This window comes from Nannospalax galili, unplaced genomic scaffold (assembly GCF_000622305.1).
Source record: "Nannospalax galili isolate Female #2095 unplaced genomic scaffold, S.galili_v1.0 scaffold1617, whole genome shotgun sequence".
NCBI classification, from domain to species: domain Eukaryota; kingdom Metazoa; phylum Chordata; class Mammalia; order Rodentia; family Spalacidae; genus Nannospalax; species Nannospalax galili.
Window position 1 is genome coordinate 649,848 of NW_008340915.1, and position 22,132 is coordinate 671,979.

Consider the following 22,132-nt stretch of genomic DNA (forward strand, 5'->3'; position numbering starts at 1 on the left):
TTTACAAAATCCAAAGTAGAATGCAGGCCCTCCATGAGAGAGCAACGCAGGCAGAGCAAGCCCTTCAGCCTCCTTCCAGCTCCCTGCATTCTCTTTTTTTTTAAAGCAACAAATCTTAGAGAGAATCTAACAGTAAACTCATGCATTTAGAGTCAATGGATTTTCAACAAAAGTGCTAAGAACACTGGAGAAAGGACAGTCTTTTCAACAAATGGTGTTGGGGAAATTAGATAACCACATGCAGAAGACTGGAACTAAACCCTTATCTCTCACTAGTCCCCCTAACGAAGTCTAAATAGAGTAAAGACTTAACTTAAAGGAAGACATGAAACTATCAAAAGGAAACAGAGGGAATGCTTCAGAACATCGGGATGGTCAGGAACTTTTTGGATAAGACCAAGAGCACAGGAAACCAGGGCACAAATAGGCAAATGGGATTGCACTAAAATTAAACTAAAAAGCTTCTGCAACACAAATAATAAAGAGACAACCTATGAAATGAAAGTATTTGCAAACTATACATCTAAGAAGGGGTTAATACATAAGACACTCAAAATTTAATAGAAAAAACTAAAATGGACAGCAGACTTCAATAGAAAATAAGCATCACCAATCGTCAAAGCAATGAAACTCAAAACCATAGTGAGTTATCTGCTCAGTCCTAGTAAGCATGGTTATTATTACAAAGAGAAAAGATATCAAGTGCTGGTGAAGACGTAGAAAAAGGGGAAGAAAGCCATATAAAGTACTGATGGGAATGTAAGTTAATAAAACAATTTTGTAAAACAACATGGGGGCTGGAGAGATGGCTCAGCAGTTAAGAACACTGTTCTTGTAGAAGACCCGGGTTCAATTCGTAGCGCCCACATGGCAGCTAACAACTGTTTGTAATTCCAGGGGATCCGACAGCCTCCTCTGTCCTCCGCAGGCACTACATGACATGGGTGCACTTGCCTACATGCAGGCAATACACATATACACATAAAATAAAAGTAATAAATAAAATAAAATTAAAAAAAGAAAAACAACATGGAAAGTCTCTAAGAAATTAAAAAAGGAAGTATCATATGATTCAGCAATCCCCCTCCTGGGCACGTAGCCAGAGGAAATGAAATTAGTAGGTTAAAGAGACATCTGTGTGCCCATGTTCAATGGAGTGCTATGCACAGAAACAACCTAACTGTCCATTAATTGATGAAAGATAAAATTTGAGATATAATGAATCACTATTTAGTCATTAAAATGAATAAAATATGGTCATTTGCAACAACACGGATGGAGCTGGCAATCATTACACCAAGTGAAATAAGCAGGTTCAGTTCCTAGCATTCACATGGTGGCCAACAGTTGTCTCTAGTGATCTGATGCCCTCTTGTGTCCTCTATGGGCATTGCAAAACATGAGTACACTTACACGCATGCAGGCAAAACACTCATACACAAAAAATTAAAGTAAAAATAAACTCAAACAAATTTTCTTTAAAAGACATATTTAGACAAAGGGAGCCAGCAGCTTCCACCCCAGAAGGCCAAGTTGGTCCAACCAAGCCCTAGATGGGATAGTTCCTGGTGTACATGATAACAATGCTCTTTCTGTATGCGATCAGATCATTGTGGACTAAAAGTTGCTAAAGTTGTCATTAGGCAAGTACTTCCTTGAGACTGAAAGCAATAAAGAGGGTCAGCAAGATTATCCAGTGGGTAAAGGGGCTTGCTGCCAAACCTGACGATTTCAATTTGATCCCTGGTACTCACATGGTAGAAGGAGAGAACTGACTCTTGCCATTGTCCTTTGACCTCCATCCATGTGCTATGACACATGCATGAATGTGTGAGCACAAACACACACACATACACATACACACACACACACACACCCCATAAAAAAATTTAAAAACAATAAAGAGAAATGGAAAAAGCAGGTATGTGAGCAGGTCTGACTTTGTTGTGTCTTCAAAATGTCTATACTCAGTCACACCTGAAGGCCTTTGATTTAAACAGTTTTATGAGTCAATGCATTCTTTTAATTTCAGTTATACTATGATTTTCCCCTCCTTTCCTCCCTCCTTTCCTCTCTCCTTTCCTCCATTTCTCCCTTCCTCCTTCCCTCCTTCCTTCCTCGCTAAAATGGGAATCAAATCCAGGACCTCCTGCTTGCCAGGAAAACACCTGCCATTGAGCCTCAACTCCATTTTTATTTATTTTTATTTTTAGATAAGAGCTCAGTAAATTGCCCAGAGCAGCCATGAACTCATTGTGTAGCCTAGGCTGGCCTCAAACTTGTAATCCTCTTGCCTCGGCCTTCTGGATGCTGGATTACAAGCATGTGTTACCACCCCTGCCTCGTGACTTTCAACTGAATTAAAATTCTTTAAAATTATTTATTTTAATTTTATGAGTATGAGTGTTTTACCTGCATATATGTAGATGCACCATGTGCATGCAATGCCTACAGAGGCCAGAAGAGGGCACTGGATTCCCCTGGAACTGGAGTTACAGATAGTTGCTAGCCATCATGTAGGTACTGAGAACCAAACCCAGAATCTCTGTAAGAGCAGCAAGTGCTCTTTACTACTGAGCCATCCAGTTGTGAATCTTCTTCTTCTTCTTCTTCTTCTTTTTTTTTGGTGTCTGAGTTGGGGAATAGATACATGGGTGCAGACACCCACAGAGGATGTCAGATCCTCTGGAGCTGGAGTTACAGGCAGTTGTAAGCTGGTCAATGTATGCTGGGAACTGAACTCAAGTCCTCTGAAACAACAGTATGTGTTCTTAACTACTGAGCATCTCTCTAGGCCCCAACTGAAAATGATCTTAAGGGGAACAGGTACAGCAAAAGTTGAAGGGAGAACATCCCCAGGAGATGAAACAGTAACCATGAACTATAGCTTTTACAGAAGTAAAAGCAATGTCTTATGCAGTCAGGATCTAGAAGAGGTGAGGAGACCTTTTAGTACTTTAAAGGAGACACAGTGACATTTAGGCAAGTATTAAAATAGAGAAATCACCTTTGGAAGTGTCATTCACTCTGGTCTTCTGGACAATGTATTACCAACCATACCCTGTCATCAACTTTTCTCAGGAGGACAGTGATGTCTCACTTAAGAGATGCTTACTATGAAAATGACTGCAAGCTGTTTCTAGTCTACTATAATTATGACTTAAGTTTAATGCAACATGACATTTCCATAGCAAACATTTATTAAGGCGTGGAATGAGAAATAAGCCTAAAATCTTCCTAGATTTTCTCCACCCTGCTGAACCTCTGTGAGTACTGGGTAAGAGGCCAGTGCTTTCTTCATGCCATCTAGTCTCTTGACTTGGAAATACTTCAGCTGATATAATGTTTTGGTCCACTTTTCAAAGGAGCAACAAAGAGCTGTCCCTTGTTCTGGTTGTAGAGTCACGCTGCCATGCAGCAATCAAAGTAACCCATTAACAGAGAATTCTCTGCTTTGCTCATATGACAAACATCAGTGGATATCTCTCTGGGAATTCAGAGCTGGCAAGTAGGGGTGAGCTGAGCTGCCTGCTAGCAGGGTAAACCAGGTTCTGTTGATGCTTTGTTTTAGCAGATACCAGAAGTAGTGATTATAGCGCACTTGGGTTTTATACGGATCACCACTGTACTGACAGTCAGTTAAATCACTCACTGGGTGGAATAATCACCCTGAAAGCAACTGAGAGGGCGCAACTTATAAAATGAAACTGAGCACATGAGACAGTGCTAATGGTTGTAGTAGATGAGATCTTCTCGTCAGAATAACAGAGATGATTAAAGACATGAATTGGACATCATCTCTACTGGGTACTCTTAGTGATGTGAACACAACAGCTAAATTGTGCAATTACAAAGTTAAGTGTAACTCAGAGAGCATCTTTCTTCTTTAGAAAACATTTGATGCCAAGTTAGCCTGTCTGAATCACTCAGTGACTTGCTTTAGAGATTATGAACAATCTTGTCTTGTGAAATCCTTTGAGAATGGACAGACTAGAAATCTGGAATGCTATTCCACTTGAGATAAGAAAATGTGTTGTGAAATATGAGACTGATGGTCCACCAAGAAGAGAAAATTCTCTCTAAACATTACTGAGAAATATACCTGCATTCACAGGAGCCCAAAGAAACCAGTAAAAGAGGCACCTGGTTCCTTTTCAGAGCTGTTTGCAGTTCGAAAAGAGAAAATTAGTTCTGATTTTTTAAGAGGGAAGGACAGCACCGTGGATCTGGGAGAAAAAGGAATAATTTCAGCCACTGCTTGTGAAAGAAGTGTGATGATGGGACATGAAGTTGGATGGCCTTTCACAGATCACCCTTTATGCAGAGTCTGCTCCAATGTAATACCGTGCCCAAACTACCCTTAATAGGTACACACATCTTCTATTCTTACAGTTCTGAGAATGAACATACATAATTTTATAATTAGATAAAATAAAGGTCTAAAAATAAATATGTAAATAAAAAGCAGCACTTTAAGAAATTTCTAAAGCAGATGATATTCTAGCAGCACACTCCTGTCCCTTTTCCCCACTCCACACAGCCATGAGGAGAGGGACATGATCAACACAAGACAGCAGAAATAGGAACCTTCAAGTGACCTTGAAGACTTGGACTATATTTCAAGAGACAAGTTACCACTGTGAATTTCGCCTACTCCTTTTTCATTTCTAGGCTGGAATTGTGGTTACTCAAGAAATAATAATTCTCAAAGGATGGTGATAATAAATAATTCATGCTGAAGTTCACAATCCCAATAAACATAAGTAGTTCTTTCTAATGGTCGTCTGATGGCTAAGCTTAATACGAAATTTGGATGTGATCTAGTTGCTTTCTTTTTCCTGCTATTTTTTTTTTTTGTCATTCTGTTTTCACTTCTCCACTCACACATCTAAACTTGCTTTGTCCTTTGTTCCTTCTTCACATTGAGTTTTTCCTGGCCTCTAACTACACCATGCACACTCTGGAATCAATGCCTTTTAAAAGGCATTAGGGGCTGGAAAGGTGGCTCAGCAGTTAGGAGTGCTTGCTGCTCTTGCAGAGGACCTGTCTTGGGTCCCAGCACCCGCAGGACAGCTCGTAGCCAAGTGTAACTCCAGTTCCAGGGATCTGACACCCTCTTCTGGCTTCTGCAGGCACTGGGTATACATGTGATGCACATACATATATGCAGGCACCTACATACACATAAAATAAATAAATCTATATAAAAAGCACTTATTCCATAGTTATTATGTGCCTTAAAGTCTTCTAAATATTTTTCTCAGAACCATTGGTCTTTGATAGAAAAAGGGTAAAAAATTATTTCATACCTTATTCCTTAATGTCCTTGAAATTGTTGCCCCTCAGCTAGCCCGTTTTATGAACAGTTGTCATCCTTATTATTTCTACTTTCTAAACCTTAATCACTTTTATTATTCTCTTTTTAGATACTTTTTATTAGCTTTTATCAAGTTAAAGAAAGAATGTGGCCATGTACTCGGCTGAGATCTGAGAATTTCTGCCTGGGAGAAGTTGTTGGAAGGACAAAGGAATTGCTTTCTGTTCTTGAGATTTTGTGTTTCTAGGGTTTAATATGAAGCCACATTAACATGAGTCTTTCCTGGCTTCTCACAACCCAGGCAGGGGAACCAGATTAGTTCTTCCTCAGAATCTCCAAGTAAGAGAGATGCAACACAAACAGAATTCCAACACAGATCTGACAGCTCCGGCCATGCTCTGTCTGATGAGAGGTGTGCACACATTTCAAATGAAAGCATTCAGACTGGCTCCTGTCCCCTATAAGGAACTTACTCTGGGATGTAGAAAGATTGGAGAAGGCTGACTTTGTTCGGCCTGCCAGCCATTCCAGGCTTTCATGCATGTTGGCCAAGGCTTTGAGGTCACTGACGTCACGGAGGATGTCTTGCGGAGGGATGAGTTTGTCACCAAGGTTCCCAATTAGAACTTCAGACTCCTTGCTAAAGGCTGCCCTGGAAAACAAATCAGAAACATCCTCAACTACTGCTTGGTAAGGGCTGGGGTGGGATTCGTGTAGTGACAGCTGTAATCGCTATTTTACAGCATGTTCTTTTCCCAAGGTTTGGCTTTGGGAGACAACTATCACAGGACTGCTTAGCATTGATCTGCTAGGGAGAAGTTCTTGGAGGAAGAATGAAGTGACCACAATGATCATACTTTCAGTAGGAACTAGCCTGGGAATGAATTACACAGGGAGAATTCTGGGGGAGAGCTTCTAGCTCGCTCTCTTGTGGGTTATTTCCTTGCTTCCTCTCTAGCTGTGGAAGTTGAGGTGACAAATACATACAGGCTTTTCAGCTTATTGTAGTAAATATAAACAACCAAGTTAATCTGGTGGCTAGAGTATATCTTAAAACGTTTACAAGTGAAGAAGTCTGTCTCTTTAAAAAGTTACAGCTGACATGGAGAGAGGAGGGGGAGAGAGGAGAGGAAGGGAGGGGGCAGAGAGGGAGGAGGAGAGAGAGGGCAAGCCGACTAGAGGTGGTCAGGAGTGAAGTTACACATAGTGCATAAGCAGAGCTACCGCTGGAGGGAGGGTGAAAGAGGCACCTAGAGTTTTTCCAAGTCCAAGGCTTTTAAAATTCAAACACACCTCGGTGAGCAGACGTGAGGGCTTTATCTAAGTGGAACAACCCAATTTAAGTTTGGAGCAAGCATTGGACAGTAACATGTGAAATGCTGCCAGGACGATGCTGCACTGGACACACAGGCATTTAAGATCCAGCACCAGAGCAGATGTTCAATGTGGTATAAAGTGCTGCTGTAAATTAAGTACTTATTGAAAGTGTTTATGATACCAAGTCATGATGCACGATTAACCTTGTCTCAACAGAGGGTTACCCCTTTAAAAAGAAAAGTCACAGAGATTGGCTTATTTGGGTGATTTGTGGCTAAAGGGGCAATAAAGCAGAGTGGGCCAGCACACAAAGAAGCTGGCGTGAGCTGGCAAAGGCAACATGGGGTCTGGGGAAAAAAGGTGCTGGGGTGACTCCCCAAATAACACATTTCTAACTAGTTTCCAAGTGATGCTTGGGAAAAGTCAGGAGACCCAGGCATGAAGCTCAAGTTTGCTGCTTGCTCATGGTGGGCTGCTTAATTTTCCTGTGCAGTCATCTATGGGTAATGACATTGACCTTTACTCAAGTGATGTGAGGAGTAGATAAGGTGATTCTGAAAGCTTTTTATTGGGCAATAATAATTGTGAAAGTAGAGAGGGGACCAATAGCAAGTCACCACATGGCATTCCTGGTTCCATCAGCAGCAACTCATGGTGATTTGTATTTCCTCTCTTCTCATCACCCACCTAGGAATATTTATGTGTATAACACAATGCTTAGGATTTAGTAAAAACTATGAAGTTGCAGGTAGTATTATTCTTAGGTCCATTGACATGGCTAGTTATTTAGAGTCAACCCAAGCTATATGATGATGAGTAACTTCACTTAGGTGGGGGTGAAGAGTGGGGAATGAGTCTCAATTGTTTTCGCAAATGGAAACTTCTAGTACTGTAGTTACTGTACAGGTGAATTATTGTGAGAGAAATCACTAGTTTCCTACCTAGTGCTCATTATCCCAGTCCTGCCTGGTGAAAGGAACTTAACATTGTTGGAGTTGGCAATGTGCCCAACATAAAAACAAAATGAAACAAACAAGAAAAGACCCGCTACATCTGCATCCTGGTTGCAGACATGGCAGCTAGTGCCATGTGATCCAAAATCAGATCAGCTTAGGAGACAGCTCTCTGGGGTAATCTTGCTTGGCAGGGACCACTTCCGCCTACTCTTTTTCTGGCACACAGCCATAGCAACTGAGCTGCAGCAGCTTTTCTCAAACACCAGGTGACCTTGAGAGTGCAAGTCACTGCTGAGAATAACGGAGCCCCAAGATATGAGGGCACCAGCAGACTCGGGACATCACGGGCCGCCCTGCAGTCCAGTCTGAGACAATATGCTTCTGGGCTACACATCAGAGGAGAGAAACTGAAGTCCTCTTTGTTACTGTTAGTAGCTGCTAAATGCAATTCTTAACTGACATGATCATTTAATTAGCATAAATGATGTCATCCTCAGAAAACTTTCTCTGAATTTAGATGCCCTTAAAATCTCGTTACTGGGAAAAGCAAAACTAAGTCTCCTTCACAATTTGAGACCAGAATACATCTATAATATTTTCCCTTGGGCTGTCACTCAGTCATGTTGTAAATAATTAGTTTTCTTAACATGTCCTTATGAATCAACTCTTCCAGTCCCTAATCATCTTTGATAGATATAATGCAAAAAAAAGTCTCTGAGCTGGGTGGTTAAAAAGCAACAGGGGAGACAAATAGCTTTGTAAGCCAGGCTTGGAGCCATTTTTATGCATGTAGGGCTAACCCTGGGTGGAATGTGACAATCAAGACAAATGTATTTATGGAAAAGTCTAATCCATGCATGTGGATCTGTGGGCCCCAGGCATGTCTGTGCTGTGCTTCCAGCGCTGGATGCCAGTCTCACTTCCCTCTGGCTCACTGAGATTTGCTTAACCTCCTCAGACAGGAGAGCAATAGACTGAGAAAAATACAAACTGCCTCATGTTGAATACATAGTAGACATCTCATTTGACAGGAATCCATAATAACCGCCTAACAACCTGGAGAAGCACAGAAACCATGACGTGGAGAATAACTGATTGACAGCTATAACCATTTCACACACAAAATCATTCCTTAGAGGATTTACGAGTGGTGAAAGAGCTTGGCGGAAGAGTTCTGTGTGTTACAATAACCTTAGTGCAAGGTAAGGTGCCCGACTACAGATTTAGCTTCTAAACTCTTGGACGTATTAAATTATAGCATAGGTACGTTATGAAAGCAGCAGAGTCCTAAGAAATTATTCAGGGTAGGCTGCTGAGTATCATAGAAAAATGTTTGGTGTAGCTTATTTTTGACCATGATATGCAGTGGGGTAAAATAAACTACTATTACATTGTGCACACTAGGACAGTAACAGAATAATTATGAATATGGATGGAAAAAAATGCTGGATGTCTATATAACAAAATGTCAACCTGGCCATTCTTTTGCACTTTTCTGTAATTCCCACCTTTTCTTCAGTGACTAGGAGAAGATATTCAAATAGGAATTCTAAAAATCCCGGGAAGACAGACAGGAGGACATGGGAGTCACAGACTCCCAGTAGATGGGTGTTCAGTTTATAGCCAGTCTTGAGTTGTGTCTCCAGCCTGCTAACGATACAGCCAATGTTCCTGGAGAATATCTCAGAACTGTAAGTTGTCTACCTACATCTAGACCAGAATTATTTCCTCTTTCTAGATTTGAATGTTTACACAGTCTTTATCTTCTGCTTATTTTGAAAGTACATTATTTAATGAAGACATTCCACATTTTTGAATGCCACAAGCAACAGGATAATTATGTGGAGAAGGTGAGGTAATAGAAACTCAGAAGTAACAGGCCCCATTCACTGGCCAAAGATTATATGACACAATCAGGGACAGAAAGCAGAAGTCACAAGGTATAGGTTTTAGGAACTGAACCCTTGGAAAGAGTCCCCTTCACAGCCATCTGGCCAACAAGCTGACAGAAGCCTATAAAACTAAAGAAGTACGTTAAGCCTCTTAAGCTTAAGTTTTACCACACATTTTTTTTTAATCTTTAAAGAGCTTGATCTGACAAGAATTCATTTAAGAGAATTTTGCCAAGAGTGTTAAACCTGTTTAACTTAATTTTACCACACAATTATAATCTTCAAAGAAGTCTATCTGACAAGAATTCATTTCAGTGAATTTTGCAAAAGATGCACAAAATTGTCTCTACTTAACAATTTTAAATAATTCTGTTATCTACTGGAAGGAAGGGGGAAAAAACCTGTATTTTCAGCAGACTACATGGAATTATGAAGGAAATATGTTTCAAAGCAACAGATTTGCAGAGCTGGGCAGTATCAGATCACAGATCACAGGGCACATATCCATAATCTCTCTCTCTCTTTCTCTCTCTCTCTCTCTCTCTCTGTCTCTCTCTGTCTCTCTGACCTTTACCACTGCTTCCCACTGAACACTGAACAAATCTGTGTCTATGAAACTACCTAGTCTAGGGAACTCATATAAATGGCATCATACTATGTTTGTGCCTGGTTTATTTCACTTACAGTGTTTTCAAGATTCATTTTGCTGTAGTATATAACAGAAATTCTTTATTTTTAGGCTGAATAATATTCTACTACATATTCATATCCTGTTTTGTCAATCCATTCATCTCTTGATGGTCAGCTGGGTTGCTGCTATGAGCATTGATATAGTATTTATTATAGTCCCTGCTTTATATTCTTTTGGGGTATGTACCTGGAATGGAACTGCTGGATAATATGGCGATTCCACTTTAATCTTTTGAGGAACAGCCAGTTGCTTTCTGAAGTGGGTTAACCATTTTATATTCCTACTAACAATGTATAAGGGTTCCAGTTTTTCTATGTCCTTGTCAAAATTTGCTATTTCCTGGTTTTTGTTTCTTTGCTCTTAAACAATAACTATCCTTATGGGCGTGAAGTAATATTTCCCCGTCTATTTTACAGGAGCAGCACTGGAAGCAGTTTATTTCCAGTGTAGTTGAGAGGTCACCGGATATGCTGAATGACTTGAAATGGAGGCTGTGGAGAGCCCATACTCAAAATAAATGCAATGACTGATGAGACTTGGAGTGTCCACTGCAGGAGAAAAGGAAAGCATGCCTTCACATGATGAATAGTCACTCTGTATTGACCAGAGCAAGAACTTCTAAGATACGAGTATTCGGTAAGGGTGGGTGCAGAGCAACCAAGGGGTAGACCTTTAAAATCCAACTGCTTTGTTCTAGATCCACCATTTCTTCCCTTTCTCTGGTTCTGATCTGGGTTCTGGAAGTGGAGTCTAACCCTTGCTGGCTGTTCTCCAGGCTCCCAGGACTGGACAATGAGAGGCCTTGGTGGAAAACTGAGGGCAAAGGGAAAGGAGAAGCTGTGCATTTGCCCTGCAGTAGTCCTTCCTCTTCCCGCCATGGCTGCCTCTGCTCCATGGCTCTCTTAATCTACTGCACCCCAGAACCCTGGGGAAGCTTCTGTGCTCCACTAACATGTGTCCACTTTGCTCTGGCATTTCAGCTGTGGGTGGGGTAATGGATTCCCACTGTTGCTAACCTGTGGGTTATGTTACTACCTCCTGAGTGATACTCCATCCCATTAACCCAGGGCGCCAATTCCTGCATCAAATTTCCTGTGAGGTAAGTACTTGAAGTGAGTTTTTATTTCCCAGTTGTTACATCTTGATTTATATAAGATCTAATCCTAATATTTACCTATATTTAATGCTAAAGAGAATTTATTACATTTTTTGGCAAGAAAACTGAGTGGTTCTGTTGCGTAGGTGGAGTAACGGAAGCATGCTAACACAACCTATTAAAAAGCTGTTCAGGTATTATCTGGCAACACTTGAAAATGATGAAAGTTAGAAGGCTAGGCCACCTACCTTGATTCCAAATACTACTGGATCTTAAGAGGTGTGACAATGATTCTTTATAACACTTCTGCTTTTTACAACTGCTCAATCTTCAGCCTTTTCAAAACTTCTAATTCCTCCTTGCCAAAAATTATGGGGTAGGATATTACTGGTGCTTCTTTAATCAGGTTTCCAAAAAGTGTTTTCTAAACTGATCTTCACTAAATCCTCATAAATAGAAAGTAATAAAATTGTTCACTTAATCTTGATTACAATACTACATTTTTTCCTCTTAGAAGCTGCTAGTAGTTCTTAAAAGTCTACCCTTCAATGATTTGCATGCATGTGCATTTCATTACATACTAGTATGTGAGGCACTATTTTCCATTTTTAATAATTACTCTTCTTCGGATGCCTGTTTGTGTCCTTCAATGGTCACAATCAAGAAGTTTTCACTTGTTTTCTTTGCTCATTGTTCTTCTACCACTTAAAAAACTCACACACAGAGATTAAATATCTGTGAGAGGCCCAACCCTAAGTGACATATCTACAGTGGAATCTCTACACCTAAAGTTCATGGAACATAGTGGAACAAGGGGTAGAGAGAATACTAATGTATCTCTCAACTCTTATCAATGAAGCTCCCTCATGCAACAGAGGGCAACGGACACAAAAGGCCACAAATTGCCAAAGTGTAGAGAATCAGTTTGGGTCCCTGGACAGGGCTCCTGTATTAAACTGTATTAAACCCACCACTGTGGAAGGACCATTGTGGAAGAGGGGGCAGAAAGAGTGTAAGAGCCTGGAGAGGAGATACATGACCATATGGAAACAGAGTATTACAGGCTCCTGGGACCTTGCTCATATCAATCTATAGCAATAGTGTCAGCACATATAAGACCCACGCAAACTCAAAAAGACTAAAACCCAGCAGAGAACTGGGGAAATGGGCAGCAGGCCCCAACTTTAGCCAAAGGATTATTGGCAGCTGATTACTAGACTCCAATGGATGAACTTGAATTGAGGGACATCTGGGTTCACTAACTTGACTCCATAGGCCTTAACATAAATGACAGAGTGCATGAAAATCAGTGTGTTTGTGTGGGGGTGGGTGGGTATAGGAGGGTACAGACGGGGGAGAGGGTATAAAGATGGTTAAGATGTTTTGTATGAAATACACAAAAATTCAATAAATATTATACAAAACACCACCACTAAAAACAACCTTACAATGGGGTTGAGGAGATAGCTAAGTCAGTAAAGTTGCTTGCTATGAAAGCATGAGGATCTGAGTTCAAATCGCCAGAACCCATGTAAAAAAGCTGAGCAGAGCAGCACATGCCTGGAATTCTAGTGCTGCGAAGGCAGAGACAGGAGGATCCCTGGGGCTTACTGGACAGCTAGCCTAGCTGGATTGCTGAGCTCTAAATTCAGTATGAAACTCTGTCTCCAAAAATAAAGTGGAAGGAAACTGAGGAAGACAACTGATGCAAACCTCTGGCCGCCACATGTACATGTGCCTGTGTCCTGTGTTTCTCTCTCTCTCTCTCTCTCTCTCTCTCTCTCTCTCTCTCTCATTGGCAGACTTAAAACACTTTTGATTAACTAGATGAAGCTGTGCAGAGTGTGCAGGGCAGAACTGGGATGGGGTACGCAAGGTGTATGTTGTGTTCTTTGTAATCAAGTTGCAAACGAGAAAACATCAGCAGCTTCCCTTCTGCATTCTGCTAGAGACATAGAGCACCATTCACTTTATTATTTTTTTCCAGCTGAAGAGAAAGGAAGGCTACTGGGAATCTACTCATTCAGAGACAATGGCCAGAGAAATTCACCATAGCTGTAATGAAGGCATGGGTAGATGGGAAAGCCAACTTGTCCCCTTGTGCCATTAAATCAGCTTGTTCACTGGGCACAAATCACCAGATTTAGGGATTTATGATGTTCTATATACTTTAAATTCCACACTTATCCTCAATACCTCCAGTTTAAAGTAACTAAGAATTTACTTTCTTTCTCTATGGATTTCCTCATTTTGAAAATTCATTATAATTCCTACTCATACCCAGAAAATCATACAATATGTGCTTCTGCTGTAACTGGTTTCTTTCACTTAGCCTATTTTCAAGCTTCATCCATATTCAAGCATGTAGCAGTACTTCAATATTTTTATATTACTGAATAAGATTCTATCATCTGGCTAGGTGTGGTGGCACATGCCTTTAATCCCAGCATTTGGGAAGCAGAGAGAGGTAGATTTGTGTGAGTTCAAGGAGCCCAGTCTACAAAGCAAGTTCCAGGCCAGCCAGGTTATACAATAAGTCTCAAAAACCAAAACAAAACATATCTTTTGATGTGTCATACTTACCTATTCATAATTTGGTACACATACAAGTCATTTCAAAGCATTTTAGCAATTATAGAAATGAAACATTTGTGCCTGAGTTTTGTTTTCCTTCTTGAGACAGAGTCTTGCTATGCAGCGAAGGCTGGCCTGGAATGTACAATCTTTCTGCGCTGGCCTCTTGAGTGCTAGGATTAGAGAGTTGTGTATCATAAGCTCTTTTTTTTTTTTCCCCTCCCTAGTACTGCAGATTAAACCCAGGGCCCTGCATGTATTAGACAAATGCTCATATGCAGCCCTATTTTATTTTTATTTCTGAGATAGGGTTTCATTAGGTTGCCCAGACTGGCTTTGAACTAGCTATATTGCCCAGGCTGGCCTCTAATTTGCAAACTGCCACCCTCAGTCTCCGGAGATGTTGGGATTACAGGCCTGTGTCACCACATGCAGCTGTATCAGCATTTTGCATACATGTGTTCTCACTTCTCCTGGGTATATACACCCAGAAGTGGACTTACCGGACTGCATAACAATGCTATCTTTAATTTTTGAAGGAATACCAGACTGTTTTTCAAAATAGCTACACTGTTTTCATTTCAGAAGTTTCTACCCTATCCCTACCCAAATAGTTCTAGGTTCAGCATTCAGCAGGGAACTTCATCCTTGAGGAATCCCTTGATAGAGCTCTTCAAGTTTTGAACCAGTGTGTTGAAGTTTTGAAAATGAAGGTATTATACAAGGTATAATACAACATGTATGGTGAGAAGTGTCTCAAATTAACACTTAATATATATTCTTAATTCATACATAATTATTATATGAACAATGTTACTAAAGCAATCGGAATTTTTGCAGTTTCTGTCCTTGTCATTTCAAACTCAGAGATTGAAAAGAAAGGTAAGACATGTCATTGTAAACACCTACTGTGTCTTGACTGCTTCAATCCATGATGGCATAAATACACATTTTCTTCTGTCCGCTTAATGTGTGGTGTTTTCAATTGTAAGCACAGAAAAGGTATTGTATACAATTGAGCCTTCCCCAGAAGACAGGCCAGGGCTAAGGCTCTTGGGGGCAAAGATCTGGACACTAACGTGCAGGTGCTGCTTGCTAATGGCAGCTTTGCCACCATGAGGCTCAAAGCTAAAGAAGACCACAAAGGCATAGAGTGTCGGCATAGAGAGGGCTGGCAGCAAAACACCAAGTTCAAGCAGCTGGTTTCCAATTAGAGGCTAAGATTTTAATCACAGGTCAATGTACGTAACTTTGCGATAAGTTCAAATGCATTATTATAGGAGAGGAGATTCATTATGTTAAAAACCATTTCTATTTGACTCAGACCTGCATAATTCCTATGCAAGGAGTTCTTTAAAAGTTCTCTATAATTACGGTTTTATTTTAGGCTGCTATTTTCTTCCTTAGCAGTGTAACTTTGTTCTTTGGCCTATATTACTAACAATATAGTTGATATACTAAAGAGTTACCTTTTTATTTTTGGTTAATTTCCAATTTTTATTTTTCCCCTATGTAACCTTAGCTTGCCCTGAACTGGCTATGTAGACAAGGATGGCCTCAAATTTTTAGCAAACTGCTGTTATCTCGAGCATTGGCATTACAGAACTGTGCTACCATGCCTGGCCTAATTTCCAATTGTTTATGTAAAACTTCAGTTCAGATTTTTAGTTAAGCAGTTGAGTCTTTGTACTATACATTTGAAGATTCCTATGCCTTCTTTTACACTGTTACTTGTATAACAGCTTTCAATGAATCTTTCTTTAGCAACTATTGTGTATTACTAAACAATATTACTAAGGACCTACACCTTTGTTATTAGTGTTGAATCTTGATTTGATCTTGGAACTGAATATTTTCAAAATCTATTATAGGTAGCCTTAACTTTTATAGCAAAATTTAACTGGAAACTTCATTGGAAAATAATAATCATCAAATAATTAACCAACTTTTTAAATGAAGTGGTCTTATAAAGACTGTCTTTCTGAGCCACCAAATAAGGGATGAATCTTTGCAAAAAATATACTGTAACTGTGAATATACTGAAACTAGAACCCTAAATAGTAACAAAAATAGCAAATTGTGTTCAAAGTTTGACAAAATGGGCAGAATACACAAAACATACTAATTTTATAAGGTAGGTTCTAACCTATTATAATGTTATTATATGTACATGAAAGACATAAAATACATTTATAAGAGCTAGGGGGCTTTTGGTAAAAAAAAGTTCTTAAATTTTTTATTACCTACTTAAGATATTTTAATGTGTACATAGATAATGAAAGGTTACTATATTAAAGAGAATAAATATGTCCATCATCTCACAATTACATGTGTGTGCATGCACACATGTGCACATATGTATCTGAGAAGGGCTCCTAAAATCTGTGCTTGTAGCACAACTCCCAGGCACAGTGCAGTATTATCAAGTACAGCCTCCTGCCGCACATTAGGTCTCTAGACAGGCTCACCCTACACATCTGCTACTTTGTTATTTTTTCATTTGTTTGTTTTCTTCTCCTCTCTTCTTTTCTGAGACAGAGATTAATTTGTCCCTGGTTAGTCTTAACCTTGCTATATAGCCAGACCTTCCTGCCTCCTCCTCCTGAATGCTAGAATTCCAAGTGTGTACCACCTGGTTCAGTTACTCTATGTGGGGATCAAATTGAGGACCTCATGTGTGCTAGTCAAGCATTCTACCAACTGGGTACATCCCCCGACCCTATTGTTTTTTTTTTTCTATTTTTTAAATGTCCCCCCCCAAACTGCCTTCCCTTATAATTTCATAACTACCCCTGTTCCCATCTTCTACGCTAGTTTAAATGAATAAACACATATTGTGGTTGAAAAAAAGTCTATATATTTTAGACTTTGGTTGACATGACTAGATGGATTTGAAGAGGGACATTCAAAGAATCAGTAGCAGAGTAGGCAGGATTCCTGACTTATCTCAGGGTTTACTTCATATTTTCTACATCTGTTTTTTTGGTACATTGATGTATCGATGAGTAAAGACTGACAAATGTCATGAAACCTCACATGGGTAACAACAAGCAAAAAGCTAACTGTGAGGCAGGTATTACTAAGGGGCTGGGTTATGGTGCTCTCAACTTGGAACACAGGAGCATTCACACTTTCAGTTAGCTTGCAATAAGAATGATTTTAAAAATTCTTTTCAGAGCTAAGCTGTTTAATGAAGTCTGACCTCAATGATTCCTTCAGAAACATGAAACAATAGATATAAACAGTGGGGCTGGAGAGATGGCTCAGTGATTAAGAGCACTGGCTGTTCTTGCAGAAGACCTGGATTCAAATCCTAGCACTTACATGGCGGCTAACAACCATCTATAACCCCAGTTCCAGACATTTTCTGACCTTCACAGGCACTGCATGACATGGGTGCACTTACACACATGTAGGCATAACACTCATACACATAAATAAAATAATAAAATAAAATGGATATAAACAGTGAACTCTGAGTTGTTCCTTTAGTTATAGGAACCTGCACAGGCAAGCAGGTGTTCTGCCAAATGCCACTGTAAGTTACTCATTTATACAAATAGCACCAGTTTCTTATCAAGAATATGCCATAAGCATCAAAACACTGTCAGTACAGAATTAAAATAATCAATAATCACTTATTGTGAGTTGGACGTAATATACCCTGCCTTTTCAACTACAGAGAATGATTACAAGTTTAAAAATTGAAACAGAAACAGCACGGCGCATAATCCTCTGAGTACTCCATCTTATCGAATGTTCTGTTTTTCCTCTAGTCGTCATGCAGCTTCTCTGAAGAACTTAAATCTGTTCTCAGCAGAGACACTAAGACTTGATCTGAAGCAAGGACAACCATGTATTAGGTCTTCAGGGCGGCACTCTTAGAATAGAGAGGGAGATGGGAAAGGGCAGGGAAAGACACAGAGAGAGATGATAACTTCACTGGCTAAACAAGATAATCTGGAGGAGAGGGGAAGCTTTTATAAACTTGGGAGAAAAATGAAGACGAAATTAAGATGAAAAGTTTCTCCAGGGATAAAAATATTAGAATGAGTCTATTTGTGGAGAATTAGTGAACTGGCAGTAAATAGAACAGGACCTGAGAGCATATGGAAAAAAATTTAAGCACATAAAAAATTTAAAGCAAAATGATAATTACCAATGGTTAAATAATGTGTAATAATGAACACCGACCTGTTCCATTCTTCCTCAGCTTCAGTTCTATGCCCTGGAAAAACTCATGCACAATGGTTTAAAATTTATTTCTCTAATTTCTTTCACTGATTATATTCATTTCACTAAAAAAATTGTTGAAACTGCCGATTGTTGGTGCACTGATTTTAAACATTTTATTCTGAACAGAATGGGTGAGGGCTCAGCTCGCTTGTCCTCTCCCAGGTCCTAATCACATTGTCTTCCCTTTTCTCACGTCTTTGAGTTTTGGTTTTCTGTGTTTACAATACTTTTCCCTCTGGCAAAACCAATCGTTACACTGTAAAGGGTTTGCTCATTGCTCATGTCTGTGACTTCTCTGACTGAGCTTCTACCTCTGATGGGGAGTGGAGGACTTGTGGGAAGGGAGAGGGAGAGAGCTCAAGAGAGAAGATGCTGGAGGCGCTGATGCTGGAGAGTTGAGTTGGACAGACAGAGGAGGGAAAGCAGGGAGGTGGGGATGATTAGGGGCCATTCCAGGAGGAAGGGATGGGCATGACCAACAAAGGAAGGGTAAAAGACCATGTGGACTGGGAGCCTGAAAAGTCCAACAGGGAAAGGAAACAAAAATGACAACAACAGAGGTGGACGTAAGTGGTCTTCCATCACCTGGTGGGGAAGTCCAATCTGTACTCTTCCTGTCTACCCTTGCCTTGCTCACCTATCCAAGACTGTCACAGACAACTGACCCATCACCATGATGGTATTGGATAGGTGATCATTTTCAGGCACAAGGGCTAAGATGGACTAAATCAGAAGGATGGCTTTTATAAAATCTTTTATTAAGAGTTCAAGTGAAAGAAAGAGAAATAGTACTAAACATACACCTAAATGGAAATCATATGATCCCGTGAGCTGAAATGAAATAAAAACAGTATAGAAAACCACAAATTAGTGCCTTTTAAATGATATTAATGAAATTACAATTCTCAAATCACTGTCTGGAGGGACTAACATTTGTACAACCTGTGGGAGAGATTTTATTTCTCATTTATTGTCAATCTTTTGCTACAAAGAGACATATCATTTTGTTGTAATAACAAAGTGCCTAATTCAATCATCTTGAACATTGATATGTTTGTGTCTGTGTCTTAAGTTAATGGACTGTCTCTTTCATTTAATTTTGAGTCTTAAGTCTGCTTCTCATCCTGACTTGTCTGACAATGTCTCACATCTATCCATGACCTTCATCTTGTTTTAATTGAGGAATAAAAAATAATTTAGTGAAGCATTTTTTATCCTTGCACTTACTTAATATATTCATGTTTTCTGATTCATCTTTCCTTTTATAATTACATTTTAAAAGTCATTTTAAGCATCCAGAGATAGTGAAATAAATGTCTCCATTTAAATGAACATTTTGTTCAAGATATCTGAAGCTCCCCCCCGCCCCGCATCACCTCTTTCATTGCCTCTTCAACTTTATCTGAAGATTCTTCAATAGCTGCAGTTTGCTGGAACCTTTTAATAGCTACTGCTTATATTATGTTGGAACCCTTTTAAATTTCAAGTAGAACTTCTCAGAAAATTATTAATGTTCTACTGTATTCATAGTATTTCTACATCTGAATATATTCCTAGCCTTGCTAGATTTCTGTTTCTTTTATAATTGTCTAACCTGAAATATGGGAAGAAACAGCAGAAAAAAAATTTACTAAAGAAAAATGCTGAGCAAACTAGTTAATGGTTGGTAGGGCTACAGATGAGAACTCAGGCCTGTGAACTTCCAAAGGGAAAATGTCCCACACAGAACTTTCAAGGAGTTCGTGGAAGGCACTTTCCTCCAGTTGGTGGCATCCAGTTGACTTTATATGGTATACTTCTTATTTGAAGACTAGCTGATTTTTCTACTTTTAAAAGTGAATTTCTATCCTGGTTGGTTAGCTCAGTTGGTTGGAGCCATGGTGTTAATCAAAGTGAATCTAACTCAGCTAGAGAAATGATTCTTATGCTCTGAAATCAGGGGCCATAAGTGAAAAGAGCAGCAGGTTTGGGGGACTGCTCTGCAATCACTCATGGTCTTCCTGGTTCCTAGACAACCCCATCTTTTCTCCTTTGCTTCCTCCAAGTCCAACACCTTCTCCTCCTTCTGTTAGTTACTTCTCCAGAAGGCAGCCTCTCTCTTATCAGTGAATATTACAATCTCTCTCTCTCTGTCTCTCTCTCCTCTTTCTCACTCTCCACACACACACACAAACACACACACACACACACACAGAGAGAGAGAGAGAGAGAGAGAGAGAGAGAGAGAGGGAGAGAGAGAGAGAAAGACAATGAGTTAGAGAGCCTGCTTTTAGTTTCTTGGGAACAAAGGATATGTGCTTTTTTTCCTATTAAAGCCCTTGCTTGATCCAGATTTTCCCCATCTAGTCAAACCAGAAAATAATACATTTTTTTTTTAGTTAAAAAACAAGAATGAAAAAGGGTCTCATTTAGCAATGAAAGGAGCACAGCCTTTATTCAATGCGAAGGGCACTGGGTTCCAAGTTCATTTGTTGCCACAGCCTTCTGAGCTTTAAAAACAAATTGTAGGAAGAGATGGCTCAGGTTTTTTGGCTCATGCCATGCTATATGGTATTCTAATGTGCTAAATCCAAGCTCTCTGTCAACTCTGCCACACTGGAATATCAATGAAGAGGCCCTCCCCTATATACTTGCTTTCAACTTCTAATCTGGATAAAGAATGTGACAGGTTAAGAGGAAAGAATCAATCACATCTAAATAAAACAGACGTAAAAATTTATTTCTCTTCTGTTGTAGCTAATATATTTGCTTTTCAAACTATGCTCACATACAAAAACATAGGAAAATTTCTCCAACATAAAATTCAGCAAAAGAAACTAGACACTATGATTAAATTTATATGAAAGTTAAGGACAGGCAAAATTAAACTATGAAGGTAGAAGTCAGAATACGGCTTATTTTGAAAGTAGATTTTTTTTGAGGATGCTAGAAGAATTTGATATTTTGACCTAGTTATACAGGCAAAAATCATATTTATTTCACTGAATTATATACAAGATTATACATCAATTCATGTAGATCAGATGAAACACTGAAGGAATATTTGTATAATTGGCTTCTCCTTCAAGTTAAAGATGGAGAGTAGTTTGAGTCAGTGAGCAAAACAAGGGTAACGGAGTATAGCTCTTTAACCTAGCTCACTGAAATCAAAAGTGGGGTGCATCGTTTCTTTGGCTCAGCATTCTCTTCTGAAACAGAATTAGAAAGTTTTCTTAAACTCTGAGCTATCAAAGATAATTAATACAATGGATTAAAAATCCTAAGTATAAAATAAAATGAAGTAGTTATATAATAATCAGCTGAGGAAAAATGAGAAGACATATTCATCCGAAGTAACCAGCAAAAGTGGGGAAAAAGAAATTCTTGTTGAGAAATTGCTTCTAATCCAACTACTGAGGTTAACAGACATGGCTAAATGAGTATATTTAATGAGAATGTGCTTACTCAGATCACTGAAAAATCTGGCAAAATAATCATTTGGCAATAATTCTGTGAAAGAACAGAGCCACGGGGCTTGCTGTCTGCATTAAGGTTAGCTGATTCAATCCACCTGGGTTCTAATGGCTCTTTCAATCATTCATTACTTCTTCTGCTGGGAGATATTATGAGGATATTCTCTACTACGAAAGCCATGATAACATGATCTCACCTGAGGGAAGTTTAGGGTTACAGGGAACAGAAATAAAAAATTAAGAGCTTACTTTTTTTTTTTTTTTTTCAGATGCTGGAGGATCACCACAACCAAAGTTTGCAAGGAAAACTTATACAAAATGTCCTATCCATAAAATAATGAATTTGACTTAAAATGTTAAAAAGTCTCTTTAGCCCGGTGTGGTGGCGCATGCCTTTAATCCCAGCCCTCAGGAGGAAGAGACAGGTGGATCTCTGTGAGTTTAAGGCCAGCCTGGTCTACATAGTGAGTTCCAGGACAGCTGGGGCTACAGGAGACCCCCAAAAAACAAAAAAACAATAACAAAAGTCTCTTTAGTGTTTAGTGAAAGATAACATTAAGTAACAGGACAACCTGTGGAGTGGGAGAAGCATGGTCTATCT

General features: G+C 39.4%; 1 protein-coding gene across 1 annotated transcript in view; it reads right to left on the bottom strand.

Moving 5' to 3' along the window:
• Exoc4 (exocyst complex component 4) overlaps positions 1–22,132 on the bottom strand; it is an 849,021-nt gene that overhangs the window by 134,780 nt on the left and 692,109 nt on the right. Inside the window, exon 14 of the mRNA XM_008836072.2 lies at positions 5,791–5,969. Within this exon, the coding sequence (XP_008834294.1) occupies positions 5,791–5,969 (179 nt within the window). The remainder of the gene's footprint in view (positions 1–5,790; positions 5,970–22,132) is intronic.